General features: G+C 41.0%; 1 protein-coding gene across 2 annotated transcripts; it reads left to right on the top strand.

The window, feature by feature from the left end:
• Positions 1-11,631: 11,631 nt before the first annotated feature.
• rasal3 (RAS protein activator like 3) lies at positions 11,632-24,833 on the top strand. 2 transcript variants are annotated; one of them, XM_063475521.1, is made up of 19 exons: positions 11,632-12,504; positions 14,594-14,736; positions 14,834-14,912; positions 16,199-16,263; positions 16,370-16,455; positions 16,984-17,113; positions 17,203-17,301; positions 17,384-18,055; positions 18,180-18,324; positions 18,409-18,553; positions 18,642-18,878; positions 19,077-19,278; positions 20,061-20,152; positions 20,226-20,342; positions 20,766-20,931; positions 21,846-21,977; positions 22,067-22,257; positions 23,040-23,124; positions 24,500-24,833. In XM_063475521.1, exons 1-19 carry the CDS (start codon positions 11,895-11,897, stop codon positions 24,605-24,607), a joined length of 3,504 nt encoding a protein of 1,167 aa, XP_063331591.1. In that variant the 5' UTR covers positions 11,632-11,894; the 3' UTR covers positions 24,608-24,833. The 2 variants fall into 2 exon arrangements, with proteins under 2 accessions (XP_063331591.1, XP_063331593.1); XM_063475523.1 differs by lacking the exons at positions 11,632-12,504; positions 14,594-14,736; positions 14,834-14,912 and adding an exon at positions 15,351-15,423.
• Positions 24,834-24,896: the final 63 nt, after the last annotated feature.

Here is a 24,896-nt window from a genome sequence, read left to right as displayed (position 1 = left end):
GCGACGCTGCAAAATAATGTTGTGAATACATTACAGTTATTTTCCAAAAAGTCACTTTTCACCAGCCCAGCACCAAAGTCATTTCTAATCACCTGAGTTGGCTCAGGTGATTAGAAATGAATACATCTGAGGGACAGCTCAGGTTGAGCGTTTTGAAAAATAAAGTACGAGAGGTACATTTCAGATCATTTGGACATATGTTAAATATGGAACTGCTAGGAAATAGAAAAAGAGCAAGATAGAGAAGATTCATGGATGCTATGAAGGAGGACATGCAGAAGGTTGATGTGACAGAGGAGGATGCAAGGGATGGGGTGAGACTGAGGTCACCTCTAAAGGGAGCAGGTGGAAGAAGAAGAACTCAATTAGTTGTTTAACACATTAGTTAATGAAGATTAAATTAAGTCAAGTCAAATCAAGTGGCTATATAGTCATTTCAGCCATGTACAGTGGTACAGTACACAGTGAAACAAGACAGCGTTCCTCCAAGACAATGGTGCTACATATAATAGACAGTCCACACAGAACTACATGAAGTGCAAATGTTCAAACATTGAGCGATAGAGACAAACAACAGTGCAGACACAACAGCGCAGCAGAAAAGTGCAACAATGGGTTGTGCAAAAAGACGGAGCATTGTGCAAAAAGTACTTGAGGTAATGGGATGTGTGTGTGTGTGTGTGTGTGTGTGTGTGTGTGTGTGTGTGTGTGTGTGTGTGTGTGTGTGTGTGTGTGTGTGTGTGTGTTCATGCAGATAAGTTTTTGAGCCAGTGACATGAATGAAGGTATGTGTGTTTGTGTAAGTCCAGAACCTGAGTGTTCATGTGTCTGACAGTTTGGGAGAAGGAACTGTTTCACAGTTTGGCATTGAGGACCTGAATGCTCTGGTACCTTTTGCCAGAAGCCAGCAGGATGAAGAGTGTGTGTGAGGGGTGTGTGGGGTCCTCCACAATGCTGGTGGCTTTGTGGATGGAGCGGGTGTCAGTGACAGAGGGAAGAGAGGTGAGAATGGATGATGGCAGATGGGCTTTTCTCAGCTTTTGCAGGAAGTAGAGACACTGTTGGGCTTTCGTAGCTATTGAGCTCGTTTTGGGGGACCAGGACAGGTTCTCTGCTTTGGTGTTCATTTAGCGCTCTCAATGAGCTCCACAGAAGATCCAACGATGTTAAGTGGACAGTGATATCTCTGTGTGCTCTCCTGAAGTCAGCAATCATCTCTTTTGTTCTGTCCACATTCAGAGACAGGTTGTTGCCTCTACACCAGTCCTTTAACTGTTGCACCTCCTCTCTGTATGCTGACTCGTCTTTCTTGTTGATGAGACCCACCACAGTCATGTCATCAGCAGACTTGATGATGTGGTTAAAACTGTGCATTGCTGCACAGTCGTGAGTCAGCAGAGTGAACAGCAGTGGGCTGAGCACATAACCCTAAGGGGCTCCAGTGCTCAGTGTGGTGGTGTTGGAGATGCTGTTACTGATCCAGACTGTCTGAGGTCTCTCCGTCAGAAAGTCCAGGATCCAGTTGCAGAGGGCGGTGTGCAGGACCAGCAGGCTCAGTTTTCCAATCAGGTGCTGAGAAATGATTGTGTTGAATGCTAAACTGAAATCTATGAACAGCATTTGTACATATGTGTCTTTATTGTCCAGGTGTGTGAGGCAAGATGTAGGTTGGTGGTAATGGCATCCTCTGTTGACCGGTTGGGGCGATAGTCAGTGGAGTGGCAGCAGGGTCTAATGAGCCTCATGACGAGCCTCTCGAAGCACTTCATCATGATGGGTGTGAGTGCAATGGGACGGTAGTCACCGAGGCAGGACACAGAGGACTTCTTTGGCACAGGAACGATGATGGTGGCCTTGAGGCACATTGGGACGACAGCAGTACTCAGGGAGTATAATTCTGTCACTAGTTTATGAGTAGTAGAAATGCAAATAATCATGTCATTATATACTGTATTTTGCAGACAAAGAGTTACAGGACTCTCTCCCAGACCACAGCAGGAGCTTCACACACTGGCTCATACTCATAATACAAGTCAGAGCTTTACATTAAAAATGTTAAGTGTGTTTTCAAAATTGGAGTTTATAGTTGGTTCGGTTGGCAGTTCATGTTTTGCCATAGCTAAAATGACATATTTATACTTCCAATAGCATTAACATACTACACAGGTCATGAACAAGACTTTTGTCATTTTCATTGTCAGTGGGCTAAAGAACTTAATTAAAAGCATTCTAACAGAAATGTAAATGCTGTAATTTGATTCTTTTAATAAACCATGTAACTTGGATGGATGCGATGCTGACGTGACCACAGTGCACACGTCTGATGTTGCTCACAGTGGTCCTGTCACAGTGAGGGGAAAGTAGGACCCAAATGCAGGACTTTCTGAATGAAGATGGTGCATTTATTTACAATGAAAAGAAACTATAAAACAGTGCCAACAATCCACAATGCGTGCGTTCTTTGTGCGCTCGTTCCCAATCTCCGTGCCGTGATTCTCCTCCTCGATCCGTGGTAAGTGTTTAGTCCTCCTCGGTGCAACAGTGTGCTGCTCCCGCCACACGTTTCCACAATCCACCTGGAAACGAGAGATGCCACAGTGAGTACTGTCCCATCCACCGGCTGACAAAAACACTTTAACCATTCCAACAGGAAAAGTTCAGCGAACACAGTAAACAGCGCAAGAGCACTGACTATGCTCCTGGTTTAACAATCCCACACCGACTGCAGCTCCGATCCTCTCTTAAGAAGTGTTTCCTTCTTAACAGGTGGCTGATTACACCAGGTGTGGCTGGCTCAAAGGCTGAAGACTCTCCAGGCCTAGTATGGCAGCAAAACTCACACACCGCAACACACACACCCAAACGCGTACACAGGGAAACAAGGGACCAGGAGCAGATCACACCAACAAACAACAATAAACAATCCACATAGTCAGATAGAAATTATAAAATTTATTAAACCCAAGAATAATGCATGAGCCCTGACCCAGGCCCATGACAGGTCCATCCACCGCTCAGGGAGTTTGTGTGTTTGCTGAGACACATGAAACGTTAGAGGGAACATTGTCTGCAGGAAGAGGTGTATTAGACATTCTTATTATCAGAACTGCTGTCTGAACTCTGTCATACCATCATCTTCATCAGAGCTTTGGCACGCGTCCCTGGAGTTTGGAAGATCCTGAGGTATTCCTCTTTGACATCCTTCAGTGGCAGTTACATAAAGTACATTATATCTTAATGGCATAAATATTGTTCATAATGGGTTGATTTTTATTTTCAATTTAAGAAAAATTGTTGAAAAATGTCCAATTCTGTAAATGATTAAAGGTTGCCCACCCTTAGCCACCTTGCTGTCTTTGCTGTCTTCTTTTCCAAAATTCATTGCAAAACTTTAAAGTTGTTTAGACACTAATTAAACCGTGTTTTAGTTAACAAATAAATGTCAACTTTTGTAGTATTAAATTTCATTTACTTTTATAAAACCACTGTCTGGCATGAAGTTCAGTTTGTGTGAATCCAAATGTTTGTCTCCATCTAGTGTTTAGTTAAATCATTACAAAGCTGTTTGACTAAACTGTGTCGTCTTTTACTATTAAAAAGCTTTTTAAAGCAATTCTTAACCCAAAAAATCTGTCTGTAGTCTCAAAACATATTTTGCCTTATATGTTTGTATGTTCTGTATTTCCTCCAAGACAAGTGACCCAATCTTGATGAAACTTTAACTAAACAATGCCTAGTCCACTGTAAGTGCCAACAATTATAAGTTATACATAAATATTTTTATATAAATTCCTCAGTCATGTACTATTGACAGTTCAGCTAAACACCAAAGACAATGTCATAGTATAGGATGAAATGTCAGATCACAATGGTGTCTCACAATGTATCATAATAGCATTGTAACTATGTATGTGTGTTTATGTTTCTATAAAAAAAAACTGGGGTAGTTCAAGACTTTTGCACAATACTGCTATAACTGTTAGATTATTATTTACTTTTTAAATAAACAACAAACAGAATAATTGTGAAATGGTGACAAAAAACATCTACAAGCATGTTTGTGGTGCTGAGCACACTGACTCTCCACTGAAGTCAGAGCCTATTCTCACAGTAATTAAAACATGCAGCAGCCTAAAAGCTTTAAATAGTCAGAAAAAAAAAAAACAGATCGAAGTTCTTTTTCATGTTGTTGTCTTTAATTTTCCAGTTGTTCTTTGGGGTTTGTTTTTTATAAATTTGGAATTTCCAATAGGAGAATCTGGAGGAAAGCCAGGAACACAGGATGAACCCCAGAGAGGGGCTGAGGGAGCAAAATACTCCAAAACCTTCCTCTGGTGATCACCCACAGAACCACTATGGTGCTTAGAATTCAGTACGATGTTATATAGCAGCCTGGAGTTGGACACCCCTGTTATATACAGTTGTGGTCAAAAGTTTACATACACTTGTAAAGAACATAATATCATGGCTCTCTTGAGTGTCCCGTTATTTCTACAACTCAGATTTTTCTCTGATAGAGTGATTGGAACAGATACTTCTTTGTCACAAAAAACATTCATGAAGTTTGGTTCTTTTATGACTTTATTATGGGTTAACAGAAAAAAGTGATCACATCTGCTGGGTCAAAAATATACATACAGCAGTGCTAATTTATGGTTGCATGTCCCTTAGCCATTTTCACTTCAATTAGGCACTTTTGGTAGCCATCCACAAGCTTCTGGCAAGCTTCTGGTTGAATCTTTGAGGACTCATCTTGACAGAATTGGTGCAGTTCAGTTAAATTTGATGGCTTTCTGACATGGACTTGTTTTTTCAGCATTGTCCACATGTTTTCAATGGGGTTTAAGTCAGGACTTTGGGAAGGCCATTCTAAAACCCTCATTCTAGCCTGATTTAGCCATTCCTTTACCACTTTTGATGTGTGTTTGGGGTCATTGTACTGTTGGAACACCCAACTGCGCCCAAGACCCAACCTTCGGGCTGATGATTTTAGGTTATGTTGAAGAATTTGAAGGTAATCCTCCTTCTTCATTGTCCCATTTATGCTCTGTAAAGCACCAGTTCCATTGGCAGCAAAACAGCCCCACAGGATAATACTCCCACCACCATGCTTGATGGTAGGTATGGTGTTCTTGGGGTTAAAGGCCTCACCTTTTCTCCTCCAAACACATTGCTGGGCACTGTGGCCAAAAAGCTAGATTTTTGTTTCTTCTGACCACGGAACTTTCCTAAAGGAGGTCTTATCTTTGTCCATGTGATCAGCAGCAAACTTCAGTCGAGCCTTAAGGTGGCGCTTTTGGAGCAAGGGCTTCCCTCTTGCACGGCAGCCTCTCAGTCCATGGAGATGCAAAACACGTTTGACTGTGGACAATGACACCTGTGTTCCAGCAGCTTCTAATTCTTGGCAGATACGCTTTTTGGTGATTCTCGGTTGACTCTTCACCCTCCTGACCAATTTTCTCTCAGCAGCAGGTGATACCTTGCGTTTTCTTCCTGATCTTGGCAGTGACAAAACAGTGCCATGCACTTTATACTTACAAACAATTGTTTGAACTGTTGCTCTTGGGACCTGCAGCTGCTTTGAAAGGGCCCCGAGTGACTTTCCTGACTTGTTCAAGTCAATAATTCGCTTTTTCAGATCCATGCTGAGCTCCTTTGACTTTCCCACTGTAGCGTTTGTGGGTGTTTGTATCCAATGAGCCCTATTTAACTGGCCTCAGAGAAGTCACCAGCTGTAGTCACTCATAATCACTCACAAGAAGTTAAGAGGCCATGCTATGAAGCGCATTTCACTGATAACTTTCTAAGTCACCAAAATTGCTAATTCATGTTGCTGTATGTATATTTTTGACCCAGCAGATGTGATCACTTTTTTCTGTTAACCCATAATAAAGTCATAAAAGAACCAAACTTCATGAATGTTCTTTGTGACAAAGAAGTATCTGTTCCAATCATTCTATCAGAGAAAAATCTGAGTTGTAGAAATAACAGGACACTCAGCAGAGCCGTGATATTATGTTCTTTACAAGTGTATGTAAACCTTTGACCACAACTGTAGATATAGCACCATAGGTAAAGACCCTACAAAAAAACCCTCCAACAATCAGATGATCCCCTATGAACAAGCACGTGGCGACAGCGGGAAGGAAAAACTCCCTTTTAACAGGAAGAAACCTCCGACAGAACCAGGTTCAGGGAGGGGCGGCCATCTGCCGCGACCGGTTGGGGGTGATGGAAAAGAGAACCATCTTTTCAAAAAGTTGGTACACTCATTCAGATGACAAAAGTATTCTGGACACTAGTTTAAACAAGCTGAGCTAATTTAGGATGGACACAGTCAGATACTAACAACTGTCCAGTGACAGACAGATGGTTAGTGTACTCTTGTGTTTTGAGGAAAGCCAAATTATTATTTTATTATTATTATTTTTTATCCAGTATATTACTTTTAACATACAGCTTATGTGTCCAATAATCATTACCTGTGCACTATTTTTAAATAGTTGCACTTGTCCCAACTTTTTGAAAAGATGATTGTTTGTAGGTCTTTTTAAAATTCCAGATCTCCTTTGTCAACTTAACTTTCTAAGAGGTATTTTAACAAGCCCTACATTGCATTTACTTTTATCTTGAGAAATGAGCCTCAGATCAGTTTTCAAGATAAAAATTACAGAACAGGGTTTGTCCAGACGGGTGGGTTTGTCACTGTATAGTCAGGTCTGTGAATGTCACTATCCAGGGCTCTATTGATCACGTTAAACAGACGAGAAAACCAGCCAGTACTCTTTTTGAGAGTACTGGCTGGTGATGTGTTTTAAGGCAGGGGTATTTTTTGTTCACTACTTTCTTCACTGGGGGACTCTGGTGTTGGAATCTCACGCACTGGAGAAAGTTTACCATCCTTGACAACTCTCCATATGGTCCCAGAATTCTTTGACCTTACTAAAGATTTCTGGAGCTGTGACACTAAAAGCTCTGAAACAGCAATCTCAAATAATTCGTCACCAGATTCCATGGCAGCCTGCAACAAGTATTTGGATCCAAACTCCTTGCACAGCTTTTTATAGATGGGGATGTGCAGGTTTTCCACACTTGGTGGGAGAATGGAATCCAGTTCTTTTTCAGTCCTCATTGTTACACCACTCAATAATTCAACCATGTCCACGTTTAGTATGGATGTTCTGGTTTTTGATGCAATATGGTCGACTAACTTAGCAAGAAGCACAGTAAGAAAGGTCATGTTGACTGGACATTCAGGAGACTCCAGACTTGGAGAAGAATTCTCCTGGTAGGCTAAAATCAATGCTGAAGGGACAAATATTTCTGAATACTTTGATCATTTGATCATAAAGACAGTTTGGACATGTGCAGAGGAGCGATAGTGGACACACTGTACCATAGCTGGACTGGCCATTGGGCATACCGGGCATTTGCCCAGCGGGCCAATGTTGATTTTTCGTTTTTATGGGCCGATGATTTTTATTTATTTATTTATTTTTAGTAACGGTATAAACAATGAAAGATGGTGGATTGGCCAGTTGCTGGCAGATGTGTAAAAATAACTCAATTATTTGGTGGTGGCAATGGCGGAGCTTCCACAGATTCAGTGACATTAGCAAGTGGTGGAGGCTGGCAGGTGGATGAGGGAAAGGTGAGGCAGGAGGAGGAGAGACCCGAGGCGGCCGGCGGTCCGAGTGTCAGGTGAACTGAACTTCAGGTAAGAAGTTATGACCTGCAGTCTATCTGGGTCAGATATAAACAAGTTTAGGTGGAGTTTATTTTCGTGGTGCTGACTTTTTACAGTCAGTTACAATAACTCGTACTGCGTACTAGCTAGCATGACGAGTTTCTATACAGCTGGGTGGGTGCTATGATGTTACTGATGTTGAACTTTATTTTATTCATAAGGTTAGTTAGTAGAGTTGCCAACCGCCCCTTTAAAATATGGAATGGTCCCTCATTCAGAGAAAATATTATGCGTTTCGTATTGAGACACAAAGGAACAGTTTGTTCCGTACTTCAGCTAGGATGGAAAAAGACACAAAGCTGCTATTCTGCGTCTTTACGCTGCAGCTGCCTCTTCTTCTCTCATTCTCTCCCCCTCCCTCTCCTGTTGCTACTTCAATCATGAAATTGATCAATGATCAGCTGATCGGCTTTTCTCTCCTGTTTGTTTATCGCCCACTTTGCGCCAGAAAGAGGAAACCAGCGGATGTCGCGCTAAACAACAGCAGCACGTTTAAGCTTGATCAGCTGTTGTTAGAAGTTATTTAATATTAATTTCTAGTATCAGCTGATGTTTGCTGGAGCCACAGCTGTAAAAGCTGCTGGTCATGATGTCGGTTTGGATATGTGGTGAGAGGGAAACATGAAGATGAAACCAGGAGACGTCCTTACTGAATCATCGGAGCTGAACAGGTGATGGAGAAACAGGTTTACCTTTTACGTGGCATGAATGAGTTGAAGGGAAGTTATGAACTGTTTCTGAGAGACAAATAACACCAGCATCCTTTTCTAAGTAGCTGACAGCTGGTAACTGTGCAGGGGTGGGTCTAGCAAAGTTTTGCCAGGGGGCAGGTAGGGCATTAACAGGGAGAGGGGGGCACAAAGAAATACTTTTCTTTCTTATTCTCATTTAAAATCTCTAGCTTTTAATAAACAATTATCTGAATCTTACAACCAAAGTTTTTATCTGACGTAAAATGTATAGAAATCATACATATACCAACAAGACAGTGTACATCACTGTCACAACAGCGTTTGTTTTCATTCAAAGGCTTTATGATTTTTCCTATAACGGTGGGCCGGTCTCTAGTCAAAATGCCCGCGCCGATTTTTTGTCCCAGTCCAGCCCTGGTAATTAGTGTCAGCCGTGTTTCCCAGGTGTTTGCTCTCTGGCCTGTTCCCCACCTGTATTTAGTGTCTGCGTGTGTTCCCGTTGGTCGTCTTGTCGTCCTTCATACTGTTCTGTTTCAAGTTCTGTTTTCTAGCTTTCCAATTTGGTTTCTGTTTTGCTTTTTGCCAGCAATAAAGCTGAGGTTCTTTGAATTTAAGTTTCCACCTCCGCGAGGTCCGTTTGGGTCCGTTTCCTGCCCGGCTGCACACAGACCAACAACATCTCTTCCAATTAATGGCTAATTAATATTGTGCTGAACACAGTCCAAAAGATTCAATGAGCCATGTCAGTATCTACTGTCTGTACTGTTTACTATCATAGCCAAGTGGCTAACAAAGGTAAACAGAAGTTTTCCCAGTCCCTGCTAATGAATTATCTTGTCTCAGGATACATAATACCTGCCATTATCCAAACACATCTGCTTACCTGTTGTCGGGCTGTCAACATTAATGCATAATGGACAAACTGCCTAAAATGCGTTGACAGAGACATTTGAGGGATTTTGAGTCATTCTGCGCTCCAAATATGATTAATTGCGTTAAAATTTTTAATCACATTAATTGTGATGACGGCTTTAAAGTTGACAGCCCTAGTTTGTTGGTTTGCTTTTATTTAGTTTTATTTTGCGAGCTGGTTATTAGATGCCGCTCCAGCCAGCCAGAGAACCCCCGGCTGCCCCGCTCCGATCAGTGCCCATGCAATCTCCAAAATGCGCTGGCATGATGTCGGGCAGCATGGGTGCGAGCAACTTTCTTTTGCCGATGCCCATGATGCCGCACCCACCATGATGTAGCCCTGGCCAACCGCCCATGTTGCCCATATCAAAAACCGCTGCTGTCTGTACCACATTTTTCTTGTTACGGTAAAAGGTAAACTGTTCTGCAGTAAATCAATCGACCACTAGATGAAGACAAACACTGTGACCTCCACAAATGAATCTAAATACTTTCCGATTTTGTGACTGTAGATTCATCTTAAATATTAATAACTTATTGTATACTCAAGTATACAGTATTTACACATTTACCCGTTTATCTTTATTATTTTCAAATGTTATAGCTGTTTTTGGCTCGAATTGTAAACAGAACAAGCACTTCCTGCAGCATTCATCATTTTTGCCAACATTTTGAGGAGTTGTACATACATGCTGCTTTGTGAAATACTTCTTTTGTTGTGCTTTAAGAATACTTCTACACCAGCAAAGATTCATTTTACTGTTAATGTTTAACTTCAAATCCTGTTGTGATCAGTATTCGTGATTTTCAGGGTTTTTATGGCCAAGAACAGTGTTAACGTGTACAGAGCAACCTTGACTGAGACTCTCTGTTGTGACTGAGTCCAGATCAGTGCCCTTGTTGTTCAAATGTTAATAAAAAAAAGTGTTCTTGCAACTGCACAGTGATAAACCAGAGATTACTGCCTCTTATCACATAATGTAAATATTCAGCTTTTAGCCTTTTAAATAAAATAAAGTGCATTCATACGTAAATGGTTTTAGTTTATTTACCACAAAATGCTCCAAAATAACATTATAAAACATCCTGTCGTGTAAAATTAAATGGACCCCTTTTACTTTTAAACTAGTGTCAGGTTAAAGGTTGATTATAGTTCTAAAAGACAGCACACGCATTATAAACACTCTCAAACTTCAGTTACAGTTTTTCTTTTAATTAATTACATTTCATTTTAATTATTTTTTTTTATGTTGAGGCAGTCAGTTTTCATTGATTACGTTTGAAATTTGACCGCATACAGTCAGAGCATATTTTGGATACCAAATGCCTCCGGCCACCAGAGGACCTGGACGAAACAAGACAAAAATGTAACTTTCAGTGTTTTCACACACTCAGCTCTTTATAGAAACACAGATATAAGCATGTTGATACTGTATTAATGTTACTGTGTGAATGTGAGTCCTATAAAACCACTTCCCAGGTATTTTATAGCTTAAAGAACTAGAGAAGTGAACTAGAGGAATGTTCCCAATGAAAAATCTAAAAGTCCTGCTGTACTCCACCATTAGTTTCCACATTTAGAAAGACAACATCTGACTATATTGCTGGCAGTTCACCCCACTGGCACACAGAAATACCCTGCAGGTGTGTACGAGAAAAGAGCAGCATGAGAGCAGGAAGTGGTTTTCATAGTCAGTTTCCTGTAGCTTTGACAGGAAACTGACTCTTAACTGTCAACAGCTTGTAAACTCTCAGGTAGCTGATACCACATGGATACTGATGTTTATTTCTCACAGATATCAGTTTAGTGGTCTTACTAAAAAAGTAAGACTGGGTCCAGAGCCTTCCATACAATATTTATCACGTATATTTGACAAGAAAGATGTTGTCCTTGGTGGTTTATTCCATTCAAGTTACCAAGAAAATGTATAGGGACTGGTGATTTATTAGATTCATCCATTCATTAAATATCTTCACATTATACATCTTGCCTAATATTGTCTCACGATGAATTTCTACTACTTTGTAACATGCAAAACCACATTTCCCTTGTTCATAATGTGACAGACTGAATCTGACAAGCAGGCTTCCTTTGAGGTCAAGGTGGACAACCTAAAACACACATTTTATTATAACATCTGTGGACATTTCTTTGAGTTTCACACAAATTGAATGCAGATTTGTTTTATTTTTTTTTGACAGAACAGGAAGAACAGATGACAGGAAGTATTAAATGAAAACACTGAACTTCTCTGTGTCATTTCATGAGGAAGCAAACAGCCCAGAGAGATGGGAGTAGTGCTGCAGCACAGCAACCACAGGCAGAGCAGCTAAGTCGCGTGTTGTTGATCAACGTTTTTGCAAGACAGGAAATGAGAAACAGACAGTTAGAGGAGATACAGACTACGCTGTCTTCCTTTCGCACACGCAGCAATCTCCAAAGCGGCGGCAAATTAGGAGGGAGACAGGTGAATTCTCTTGTGAAGGTTTTTGATGCAACCTTGAAAACAGAGAGAATTTTAGTTACAGCCTAAAAGTGTGAAATGGGCACTGAGGAGAAAGATCCAGAGCCTGCAGCTCAGCCAGCATCAAAGGAGCAGGGATCACCTGAGAAGGAAAATGAGCCTCCACAAACATCTGAGACCAGCGACCCTCTCAACACATACAAGTGGCATACTGGCTCCAAGGGAACCCTCAATGAGCAGAAAGAAGAAGGAGAAGGAACGCCGGCATCCTCCACATCCACCATGGAAAAAATTCAGAAGGCCTCTAGCAACAAGTGGAGCAAGATGCAAAACTGGCGCAAGGCCTTGAGCGAGGACCCCGGAGAAAAGAATTCATCCAATGGGAAAAGCAGCGATGCAGCCAAGCCTGAAAAAGCCTCTGGAGGAACAAGAAAGAACCCCTTCAGGAGGGCCCTGTCCGAGCCTCCTGGGTCTCTGTTTGCAGCCCTCTCCACTGCCAATTCGGCTCACGCAGCTTCATCCTCTGCTGCAGCCACTTCTGCTGGCACAGAAGCCTCGGGGGCTGCCTCCAGTGATCCCTCACAGAAAGGGGGCGGAGGGGCACTTTTTAAAAAATATCTTCGGAGTGTGTCCCAGAAGCTCAAGAAGCCGAAGCTACAGCCCCGCAACAGCACGCCATCCCTTGCAGGTAAGACTACTACAATAAAAGTACAGCATACACACAAAGCCCTGCACATTAAGGTCATTACTCAATTCAAATATTATGTGAAATATCAGAAAATGTTTCCTATTTCCTATTTGCGATCACACAATTTGTGATTTCCTGTTAAGTAGGTAGGACCATTTAATAACACTCCGCAGTATGAGTGGTATGGGTGACCTCTGTCAAAAGTGCATCTGGAAATTTCATCTGCAATGTTACTATTAAGACTATTTTAGCATCTGGCTCAGTAGTAAACACATGTAGAAATAATTAAAGAGAGAAGCTGAGAATTTAAATAGGCTTACGTTATGTTAAAATACATTATAAATATAAATCATTTATAAACCACAAGTAAAAGACTGGATCTCAGAAAAGTTACAGGTTATGAAAGTGATGAAAGAGTTAAATACAGCCAAACACCACTGAATGACTTTGACACTTCCAAAAATATCTTAAACATCAGCAAACAATTTAAACAAAATATTGTAAAGATATTGAGTTGCTTCTGGGCCATTACCCAGTAAGCTAAATGATAGTGTGATCTCGGATATTGTGACAAATCTGATGTCTATTGATGGCTATTTAAAGTCCCCTAACCTCAAGAAATCTCTTTTAGAAGATTTGTAGATGCAACATTTACATCCTCAAATAAACAGTAAAAAATTATCAGTACAAAGACAAAAGGAAAGTCTGTAACTGTTGGAATATTTTCTAAGCAAACAGTAAGTATTATAGGCCGAGATTAAAACATTAGTAGTAGCAGCAGTAGTAGTGGTAGTAGTAGTAAATCTGTGAGGCAAGTGTGGAGTCATTGGACAAGCTTAAAATCTAAGCCCTGCGCCCTTCAAGTCTATGTTTAAGGGCTCTCTTCTTGTAGATAACAGATTTCTCTCTCCTTCTAAAAAGCAGAGCCCAGACAATCGTCATTATCTCATTTCAGACATGAATCATTGCGAGACCAAAACCGCCAAAACAGCAGAGAAATGACCCAGAAATTCAAAGTAACTGAAGAACTGCAAACCAGCACCCACACTTAACTAGATTCACTAACCAACTTCCCCAGCGCTGAGAAACAAATGCATACTAAGAGGTACATGGCTAAAAAATGTACAGCAACATAATGTGTTGTTGTGACACAGAAGTTTCTGTGTCCCTTATATGAAAATGGTAGGCAAATCCAACCAGAAGCCTACCTGCTGTTAAGATACAAAATATGAACTCTAGTCAGATTTGCATACATTCCTCTACTTGTGCAGAAACTAAAAAGGAGTGCCCTCAGACAGTTAATACAAATGATGTCTGAACACTTGTCTAATGACATCAGAAACCTCAATCCACCTCAGGACAGATTCAAATAGTTATACCTATACCGAAGTCCTCTAGACATCTTTCATCTCAGCTGACAGGAAGTGAGAGAAACATCTGCAACACACACAGACAGATCATGCAGGTGTGAGCCAAATGAGGCATGGCTGCATGGAGAAAATACCATATTTTATTATTAAAAAGAACAAGAAGAAAATATAATTGCTTTTAAAAACAAGCATTACTTTCCTGCCACCTTCTGCTCTCCTGGGCTTTTATGCATGTTTTAGTGATGCAATATTATCTTTATCTTCTGCTGGTGTTTCAAGAACAGCATATACCTCTTGATAGTAAGATAATGTAAACATTAAGACGACATAAAAGCACAATGGATGTTGACATCGAGTAAAAAAAAACAAAAAAACACAAAAAACCTAACGACAGCCCACAGGATGTGCGCAGGCCTACATGGCGTGTAATAAAAAAGAGAGAGCAATAGCGTCAGTAGCCAAGGCAACACCTCAAATGGGAGTGGCCAATCGCTGTGTGAGATAAGTGTCATTACCAAAAATCAAAAACAAACCAGCCCGGCAGCATACGCCTCCAGTTAAGCAGTATCTGTACATCATAAACAATTTACTGTCAGTTCTTCAAAGTGAGAGAAATCAGCACAATCATATTTAGCATGTGATTACATGTGTATACTGACCTTACATGATTGATCAGTATCAAAATGTGTTTGTCTGTGCAATGTTTACTTGAATTGCAGGTTTGAATGAGGTTGTCCCGACACCAGCCGGACCCTGCGAACTCTCAAGACTGCAATGGGTCCCGCCTCAGGAGGTCCCCTTATGGGACATCAGCAACTGTTGCCTGGAAGATGGGCAGATTCTCATTTCTCCAGAGGAAGAGGTACCCACAGACAACAGCATGTTATTTACACTGATTTCAAATCATGTTGTCATAACCACGGAGAGTGAAAATGCCCATTTTTGTGTGTCCGTCTTAGCCAACAATGTGGACTCGAAACCGTGTCAGCAGCTGCTTGTCCAACCTCAGCATGCAGAACCTTGTAGACATTGACACAGGTCCGTATACACACGTAAAGCAAACAAAATGACGTGCAGATTAAAATGCAATGAAGAAAAATCATCAAACACCCCCAGCTTAACTGTTACTGACATCAGCGATGACTATTGCACTATTTCCGCAGAAGACACAGAGGAAATAGCTAAATGTTTGTTCGTGGCAATGTCTGTAAGATCACTTCCTCTGCTTCCTCTGTGCTTTTTTTTCCTCTGGGGAAGATAGCATCAAGACAGTGTTTTAGCAGTCCAATGAAAACTCACAGAAAGACAGAGCGAGATGATATAGTCAGTATCTTCCATCCATGCAGTTTAGATATTTTGCTTAGAAGAGGTTCTGCACTGTGGAGGTGTTCGATCCTGCACCGACTGGCTGGGTGACTCAATCAGCTCTTTTGAGGACGACAGAAAGGAAATGATAAAGACACAGAGACTGAATTAACAGGACTTTTGCACACACCCCCGGACTAAATGATAGGATTTAAACGCTGGATTGTTTGTGGTGGGAATTTGGGTAAGCAGAGAAAAGAAAATCGGACACCTGTGTAATCTTGTAATGAAACACATCAATATTGCTGACTATAGATAAGCAAAAGAGGATATCACAATCTCAGTTAGAGATATCAATTTTCTTACTAAAGGGTTAAAAAGTTCACACAAAACAGGAAAACATTTAAATTTGTTCTCTGTAAAGCTGCAGTAAACTATGTGTTATTTAGTGACATATGTGCAATTAGTTAACTTTACTGAGATAGGTCTAGCTATCAGATTACAGCTATAAACCACATCCTGAACTGACTCATCTGAACCCATCTGGAAATATTAAAACCTTTTGCTTGATGTTTTTGAGAGTCTTCAGTAGAAACTGTTTGTGTTGGATGAGTGAAAAAACAGAATTTTGCTTGAAAATTAGTCATAAAATGGTGTGCATAACTACTTATTTTACTGCTTTGTTTTCATATCAGCAAAAAAATCACAGGTTATTTAACCCCAGGTGCTCTCATATGACCTGGAAGCCACTTACCATAATGGAATTTAGCCAATTTTAATTGTATTAATATTCGTGCTATTTCTGCTTCACCAGCACACAATATCTGCTCTAAAGTTAGCCTGCCAACCATTTGAAACAACTGACTCATAAAAAGGAAGAAATATGTAGAAGTACTGACCACAAACTCTAAATGGAAATAATGAGTACTGCCTATAATTTCATTTAGTTAAGCTAACTTGTCCTGCCAACACTAATGAAAAACACTGACAGAGAATTTCATTTTCATCCCAATCCCTAGAATGCAGCCCAGACCACGGGGGCCAGCTTGGTCCTCGACCAAAGGCTCAAGATGGCGGTGTGAGGGTGAGTGCAGTATGCGCCAGAGACAATCTTTGCGCTAGTTTTCATTTTCCTGTTGATACAACACATAATTGCCCAAATGCACTGTGTTTGCATTCTTCACCGGTAGGGACTGATCAAGCGACGTCTTGAGAACAAAGCCAAGAGGAATAGCAACACCCAGCTAAACCAACAGGGACTTAACAAAGGACGCAGGTAAAGTGCACTCCTGTGTTTTTCAAAGCAGATATACTGCACTCCATATCCACCTTTGGTCTAAAGTAACTTCTCTCATTGTCTTTCATAATTTAAGGCCAAACTCTTGTCTTCAAAAAACCCTGCTTATAATCCATCTATCATGTTCTTAATCACTTCTTCAACAATAGACTAACCGATCAGTTTCATAGTAAACCTCACTAAAGGTCTAAGAAGCTTGCAAAGAAAGCGACTGGACGTCTTTAAGTTTCGGAAACTTAAACAAGTTCAGCATGACCTGGTTGACCTGGTTGAGAGAGAACCTACACACACATAAAACCTCACTAAAGAATAATTAAAACATGTTGGCTTAAAATTTTGGGAAAATAAGACTTTGCAAGATGTTCTTTTTAAAAACAACCACAGTGTTAATGTAATGTCTCGATGGTAAAACAACCTGCAGGTAGTGAAAGTGTACATTGTGAGTACCTTTGACAAATCTCCATCTCCTTTTTTTGACTGAATTCTTTCACTGTGTTTAATTTTAAGGCTCTATGAATCCCGAGAGTCTGTGTCAATTCCAGTCAGTCCAGTGGGGACGCTAGATCTGAGTGCAGACACCAGCACCGTCATCAGACCGGTCCACAGCTCCATTCTGGGGGAGAAGTACTGCTTTGAGGTAGACTTTAAAGGGCACTCCCATAGATTCATTAAGCAGTACCATAAAGTATTCCAGTACCACTAACTGTTAGTTTCAATGTGCTATAGGTGATAAACTCTGAGAACACCCACTGCTTCGGCTGCTCCTCGGCTGCCGAACGTGACCGCTGGATTGAAGATCTGAGACGAGCTGCCCAGCCCAACAAGGTGAGCTTTCGGCCGCTGGTCCCACCGGTCATGCAATATTCAAATTGTGTTGTGCTACTAAAAACATTCATTGTATTCACAGGACAACATCGAGCGCACAGAGAACTCTCTGAGTCTGTGGGTTAATGAAGCTAAGGATCTGCCACCCAAAAAGCGTTATTACTGTGAGGTACACCTGGATGGCACCTTGTTCGCCCGCACGACCAGCAGAGCTGTTGGCAAGCTGCCAAATCGTTCCAGCCTGGCAGGAGATGGCTCCGCTGGATCTTCGGGAGGCCCGGGGGCCAGTGGAGGTGCGACTGGGTGCCAACTCTTCTGGGGTGAATTCTTTGAGCTCGACAACCTGCCTTGTATCTCCCAAATCAGCCTGCACCTCTTCCGGGAAGAAGACCCCAAGAAAAAGCGGCATTCCCGAGACGACTCCAGTCTACACCCTCTGGGAAGCGTGACCATACCTCTAGCTGACATTCGAGGGAGGACCTATCAGGAGAAGTGGTACCCCATCACTCCATATAAGGCGTCAGGCTCAGCAGGGAACAAAGAAGCTCTGGGGCCGCAGGCTTCACTCCGCATCAAGGCCCGTTTCCAGAATTTGCAAGTTCTGCCGATGGAGAAATACAAAGAGTTTGCCGAGTATGTGACTGTGGATTATGTAGAAATGTGCAGAAACTTGGAGCCACTTCTGAATGTGAAGGAGAAGGAAGAGCTGGCAGGAGCTCTGGTCCACGTACTCCAGAGCATCGGCAAGGCCAAGGTAAAGAATGAGCATAAATTTAAAAAAATTTTAAAGGCAATTTATGAATCAAACTTTATTTTTTCACAATATGTATCAAAAATACAACCAGAAGCATATTCAGAACTATGTTTTTATTCCTTAGGAATTCCTCATTGATTTGGGCAACGATGAGGTGGAGCGTCTTGGAGAAAAAGAAGCAATGATCTTCAGAGAGAACACACTGGCCACTAAAGCTATAGATGAATATATGAAGCTGGTTGGTCAGAAGTACCTCATCGACACACTAGGTAGGGCAGATCAGTCGTAAAGATGGCTGCTTGCATTCAATTGTACTGGGTTTTCCTGAACTCTATGCTTTCTTTTCAATGCAGGAGAATTTATCAACCGTCTATATGCATCGACTGAGAACTGTGAAGTTGACCCTCGTAAATGTCCTGCGGCTGAACTGTCAAGCAACCAGAAGCACTTGAGGGAGACCTGTGAGGAGGTGGTGCAGAAGATCATTGAGCTCCATGGGTGAGAGAAATCAGCTTAACATACAATAAATGATTTGGGCATCTCTCACATTCAGAGATCTCATACTTGACATGCTTCTTTCCTCTAGGCCTTTTCCTGAAGAGTTAAACAGGATATTCTCCAGCTGGGTGGAGGTGTGTGAAGACCAGGGCAAACCGGAGATTGGCCATCGGCTCATCTCTGCTTCCCTCTTCCTTCGTTTCTTGTGTCCTGCTATCCTCAGTCCTTCCCTTTTTGGTCTGACGCAACCGTACCCGGAGCCAAACACCCTGCGTACCCTTACGTTGACAGCCAAAGTCATCCAGAATCTGGCCAACTTCACCTTGTGAGTAGTTTATGTCACGTTTGTGCATTTGTTCCTGAGCAGATTGTTTGCTTTTGTTTGTTTGTTTGTTTGCTTTGGCATACTGAAAGACATAATCTGGGAATATGCATAAAGATATTTTTTGTTGCACATGTACAATAACAATAAAGGGCCTAAAATAAATACCTAAAGTAAATTAAATTTGTTGTTCTTACTTAGGTTCGGGGAAAAGGAGGAGTACATGCTCTTCATGAATGAATTCCTGGAGCAGCACTGGGATGGAATGAGAGGCTTCCTACAAACGGTGTCGAGTGGAGACACTGAGATTGCAATGACATCCTTTGATGGCTATGTGGATTTGCCTCTGCGTTTGGCTGTGCTCCATGGACTGCTGGTGGACATCATCTACCAGAAGGACCAGGTAGGCAGGCAAACATGAGTCCAGTTTGGTAGTTAGTTTTAAAGGAATTGTGTAACTCTTGCATTGCATGGCTCCACTAGCTAGCTTAACCACAGTGGAAGACAATTTATAAGCAGCTATCAGGGGGATACTTATAATGATAGAGTTTATATGACGATAACTTCAGTTCCAATTATCAGTTATACATGGTGTACCCACGCACTAATTCTCACCTTTAAGATTGTGTTGACAAGATGGAGGCTGTACAGGACTGTTTCCAAAAGCGTTTGCTGTGGCCCCCAAGTGGACTATGGGGGTACTGCAGATAAAGTCACAAGAATGACATAAATAGATATTATTAGAAGATATTATTTTTATTTTTCTGACCCCCCTTTTTTAAAACTGTCAGGTGACCTAAGTAAAACTATTAATAGTGAACTACAGATACAGAAGGAAATAATCTTATTCTCGTGATCAGAGTTCTGATTAAAGGTAGGGTTTTATTTTTGTCATCTAGTTACACAGATTTAAGAGATTCACAGCTCCCCCTTTATCCCATATAAAGATTTGTAAACAGAATCCTAATTCTAACACTAAATAGGTCACTGGTAGGTTAAGAGGTTAAAAGGCCTTGTAGAAAAAATGTGGTATGTGTGGTATGTATCTCTGTGTTGTTTGGTCATAGATGTAGTTATTCTCTCAAGTTTACCAGAAGCAATTATGTATCCATTCACTATATAAACATACTTATTTCATGCTTTGTGTATAAGTGAACGTTAACATGCTACTTGTTTCTCCCTCAGGAAACAGTTGACAAGCTGCACCCTCTGCCTTCAATTCTGAACCAAATAACAGAGTCACTAGGCCCTGAAGCACCTCGGATAGATATTAACAGGTATGCTGATTTGTGTGATTTGTCCATCATATTAGTTCTGCTGCGTGTTACTAAAACAGTGCCATTCCTGCAGCCAAACAGGACACATCAAGCCAGCGTATATTCCTCCTAAGGACTTGAGCAAGTACAGCCCTCTCCAGTCGTCTCTCCAGCATATTCCTCAGGAATCAAAAAGCACACGTGACAACAGGTACGATGTCTGTATGTCTAAGGCAAACTGTGACAGCTCCCTTAGTTTCTTCTGTATGATTATGTTGTGATGTCAGAAGCTGTTATAAGATCCCCAAAACTTTGTGTCAAGAATAAGGTTGAGGAAGAGGTTCAGAGACTGACTGCCTTTACATCTCAGCACTAGCTAATTACTCTATAATTGGTAAAAGGTTGGGTTGTCAGTTTCAAAGGGGCACAGTGGAGGTCAGACACAGCTCCTCCCAATGTCAGTGTGGAGGAAGGACTCTCTCAAGCTATTCAATTACAAATTCAGTTTGGGTCAGATAGATGTGATTTTTTATTCCATTTAGGATCCTTTATCTGTGCATTTTAAACATGGTATAATGTGTTCATTGGCATTTAAATAATTAACACTGATCCGTTTATTCACCCCGGATGTCAGGAGTCAAAGGAGGAAACCGATCGCCAGAACTCAGAGTGCCCCACACAGACGTCCGGCACAAGTAAAACGTGAGATGAAGAGGCAAACGAGCTCCGAGGCTCTGCCAACATCTGACCACGAACAGGAGGCGGAGCCCAACCAACCACTTATCTCACCACCAAATACTGTGAGTATAAACAGGAACTGTGAACTGCCTGCAATAGCAACTGAGCTGCGCAGCTCATGTTCTCGTGTTTATGCAAAAAGGACTTCAGCTTTTCATACAGGAGGCTATAGTTCATACTCTAAAGCCTTTAAACAATAAACAGCCTGGGCCATTTTTAATGACCAAGCATGACTAGATTTTATACAGAAATACTATGAATATGTTTTTCTTTATCATATCTCTACTGTATCTTTTGTCTGTGAAAGAAGTGTTGTAATATAATTACAAAATTATGTGTTTAAAGACACAAATTACAAAACATAACTACATGTATCTTCTTAAGTCTTGCAAAACAACTTTATTGTAATAAAAGTAGAAAAAAAATAATAAAGTTACATCTGACTCAGTTTATATTACAGTGTGCATATGTCATATGTCAGTGTAACAGCAAAATACAGATAAATTTGTGACTCTGTAATATTCTAATCAACAACAAAGCACGATTGTGTTATCACAGTCAGGCTGTTTTTTCATCCGTTGTTACTTCCTTTCTTTTGTTCAAGTTAAATCTGGATCAGATTGTTTCTAGATGTGTAATATTTAAATATTTTATGCAGAAACACTGAAAATATTCAGATTAATGGAATTCCTGAGAGCCCTACATTATTGCAGAACATTACATTGCATTGATTGGAAGTGGACAAACACTTATCCTTTCCGCACTTATCGGCCAGGTCCAAGTTTTATGAGTAGTGGATAAAAAAAAATCATCATAGGAAACATTTTTGTGTCTAGGAATATCACAACAGCATACATAAACACAGATCAGGGGTCTTAAGTAGCACGTCTCAGTCACGCTTCTGTAAGTGCACACATATTTTTTCAAGTTTCACTGAGAGGAATAACGCAGGGAGTTTCTGCTCATGTTTTCCCAGAGCGTCTCTGTCAAGCGTGCACCTGCACCGGTTCCCTGGATTAAACCCGGGGACCCCAACCCACCAGGCAGCCACACCCGGCAACCGAGCGAGATCAAGACTGAGAATGAGCAATTCAGCTTACTGGATAAGGTATGTCAAGCCTCCTACATATTATAGTGACAGTGTAAAGTGTTTGCTTTCAATGCTACAGTTTATATGATGTCCACGTGTAATGACAGCATGCTCAGGAGCTGTCAGAGCTTCGCCTGGGCATAGAGCAGGTGACGGAGCGCGAGCTGGACATGGCTAAGCGCCTGGAGGACTTCATCATTCAAAGTCAGGACCAGAATGCAATACTGCAGGAAGAGGTCAACGAGCTCAGGAATGTGCTGGCTATGCGTGAGGAGCAGCTTGCCAGCGCCACCTTCAGGTTAGTCTGTGCATTAGTGTGTGTGTGTGTTCCATTTGAGAGTAAACACAAGGTGTGACTAAAGAAATTGAAAAAATCTTTATCCAGTTTAAATTTGGAGGATCTCATGCTTAAAACCAGAAGGTCGTGCATATCTGGACAGTGTTGAGAGCACCTACTATTTTAGATCTCTCTGTGAAAGTCATGTTCGATCAGCTTGCACTCGTGCAGTGGGATCTCCCCCCATGTGTCAAAATCTTCTTACCTCTGAATCCTCTTTCTCACACTACACAAAAAGCTACACACCTGTAAATCATGCTCATGTACCACTACAGCTGCTCCAGAGCAATGGCACTAGGGCACCATCCTGTCTACCTTAAAGTACTGCAGCTAAATTCTACAGCTACCTAAAATTTGATCCCACAACGAACTGATCAGTGTTGAGCACACACATTTAAAAGCACACTTCATCTGAGCTCGTAAAACTGCTCAGTTACAACTGGATGCCCAGCTTTCATCAGCATTGATTATTCTCCACATTTAATTAATGTCAGTTTTAAAAAATGTTTGCTCTCTAGAAAGGTCAAGATCCGAGGTGACCACACGCAGAAGATCAGCCAAATTGAAATCAGGAAAGAGTTTTTAGATTTGAGTTTTTTATCGACCAGTTCTCAGAATGTTTTGATCACATCTCATATATTCTGTTTTTAAAGCATGCATTTTGTTTGTGATTTATCCTGTTCAATCTGCAACCTCAGTGTTTCTCACTTAACAGCATGTCTTCTTATCTGTGTGTGTGGCAGGCTGGGTGTGATTGAAGAGGAAAGGGAGGAAGATGAGAGGAAGCTGAGTGTTGCCATTGCAGCAGCCGAGAGAGTGAATGTGCTGGTAAGTGAGATAAAGAAAGTCCACTGTCAAAGAGCAGTGCTTGTAAATAGTTCACTTCAAGATCCACATTTTATTCTCCTGAACCCCACAGAGCAGTGTGCGCTGGTGCTCCCTGGTGGGCTATGATGGTAGTGCAGGTCACCTGCATTTGTTATTCCTCGTTTATCCGCCTTGATTTGATCTAGAAAGTATCTGGTATTTTGTCAGTCATCACGAAGGAAGTCCTTATTCTTAGCCTAATGAGTTTATCAGAGATGAGGTTTAAGGGTCCAGTGGGATGCAAAAGATTTTCGCATTTTAAGTTGAGATAGAAAAATAGAACCAAACCACTGATTTTTAAAATTTTCAGAAATCAAAAACTTTCTGGTAGAACAATTTGTGTCCATAGAGAGAACGCTAACATAAAACGGTTCACTTAAATTATTAAGTAGTAACATTTAGTACTTTTTTATATAATTATAAATTTAATGGTTTTATTTTCTGTTCTGTTCTGACCTAGTTAGACTATTCTAACATGTGCAGCTACCGCAGGCTTTGGAATTTAGCCTAGGAATACTTACTTTTTTACGCTCTATATGCAATTTAATTTAATTTATGAGCAATATAACTGCATGATATTTATAAATGACACTTTGAGTCATGCTACCAGTAGAGGTGGTCACCTCTCTTTGCAAGCCCATTCAGTGGAGGAGTGAAGACAGCCAGAACTGGCTCAGAGCATCTCAGTCCAGCCCCAGAGGTCCTTAAATTAAAACTTAGCAAACTAAAAGGCAGAAATATATCCATTAGTCTCTTAAAAACTGTAAAGGAATCTGTTATTTAATAACAGAGGGTGCAGGTTATGTTTACTATGCAGGCAAACACAGTCTGTCTCAAATAGTAGAAGCTACCTGTGTTACCTTAATCATCAGCAGTCACTGAATTCTCTGATATTTGTGATCATTTCATAAACAACAGTGTATTTTACGCCTGATTAAATTAAACCCTCAAAATATTTAATACAATGCCGGTGACTTTCCTTTAGGGGAATGCCAAAACCTTATGCAGGAAAAAGCCCGGATCACTGCTGATAGATAAACATCCTCTGCATATTTCAAACACTGCCTCTCTTGTTATCAGTAGGCTAAAAGATTACAGTTTCATATGCTGTAGACCCATAAAAAACTGAATATTTAAAAGCAGTTAAATGCAACTATGCTGATTAAGTTTTATAAGAAATGATCTGAGAGTGGTTTAAGTGTATTTGATGCCCTTTAAACAAGCTAATTTGTATTTCTTAACCAAATATGTTCCCTTTAAGGTTCTGGATATTTAAAGTTTAGCGACAGTAGTTGATTTCAGCATATTAACAGCTGTTTTTAATGTGCTCACACAGGAGGAGCAGTTTGCAGGTCTGCTAAGGGACCTTCAACAGCTCAGCGAGGCGTACAAGAGCAGCCAAAACAACACACAGCATCCTGAAAAACCACTCAACACCACCTGAACCCTGAGAAAAAGGGTTACGCTTTGGGCTTCACAGTTTTTATACACACACACACACACAGCCTGATGCCACAAACATGAATTCCTGGTTAGATATAAGTTTATTTTATAAAGATATCCATAATGAACTATAGTTGAGGTGAACATGAAGGCTGTAGCATTTGTTTGGATTTCCTCTTTCACTGTATCTCTGCTTGTAAACCTTTTTTTTATTAAATAAAAAAAGCTGCTGCCTAATGTTTTTCTATTTAAGGAGTCTATTTTGCATTTGTCATGGTAAGTGGTCTATT

The sequence above is a fragment of the Pelmatolapia mariae genome, linkage group LG6 (assembly GCF_036321145.2).
Source record: "Pelmatolapia mariae isolate MD_Pm_ZW linkage group LG6, Pm_UMD_F_2, whole genome shotgun sequence".
Taxonomy (NCBI): Eukaryota; Metazoa; Chordata; class Actinopteri; order Cichliformes; family Cichlidae; genus Pelmatolapia; species Pelmatolapia mariae.
This window is presented reverse-complemented; position numbering and strand designations above follow the sequence as displayed.